This window comes from Morone saxatilis, unplaced genomic scaffold (assembly GCF_004916995.1).
Source record: "Morone saxatilis isolate NCDOM2014 unplaced genomic scaffold, NCSU_SB_2.0 Contig18, whole genome shotgun sequence".
Classification (NCBI taxonomy): domain Eukaryota; kingdom Metazoa; phylum Chordata; class Actinopteri; family Moronidae; genus Morone; species Morone saxatilis.
Window position 1 is genome coordinate 28,140,369 of NW_023339740.1, and position 373 is coordinate 28,140,741.

Sequence of the window (373 nt, forward strand, 5' to 3'; positions counted from 1 at the left end):
TGTGTGTGTGTGTGTCTTCGTGCTGCAGACTACCCAGAGCAGTCCGACGATGACGTTCAGATCCTCCGGGCCCTCAGCGACAGATGGTTCTCCTGACCGAGGGACTGGACCCCAATGTGAACCCCAACCAGGACTTTGTTTCCCCCTCTCTCTTTTAAAGCGTCAGTTAATCAGGCAAGTTGACGTCACATCAACGTCCCGGAGGACAACGGAAGAATCTGTGATATTGTCTCACTATCTTGAAGTTCAGAGAGACCGCAGTGATGAATAATAAATATTTCCCAAAGACTCGGATGAACACTGACCTGGCTTCCTGCTTTGTTTCAGTCGGAGAGAGAATCTGTGAATGAGGTTTTTACTGGTCTCTGCTGGG

General features: G+C 49.6%; 1 protein-coding gene across 1 annotated transcript in view; it reads left to right on the plus strand.

Moving 5' to 3' along the window:
- The window catches only part of LOC118328279 (DDB1- and CUL4-associated factor 1-like), a 2,435-nt gene extending 2,068 nt beyond the window's left edge, over positions 1-367 (plus strand). The window contains exon 6 of the mRNA XM_035661932.1: positions 29-367. Coding sequence (XP_035517825.1) covers positions 29-96 — 68 coding nt within the window. The 3' untranslated portion in view covers positions 97-367. The remainder of the gene's footprint in view (positions 1-28) is intronic.
- The last annotated feature ends 6 nt before the right edge of the window (positions 368-373 follow it).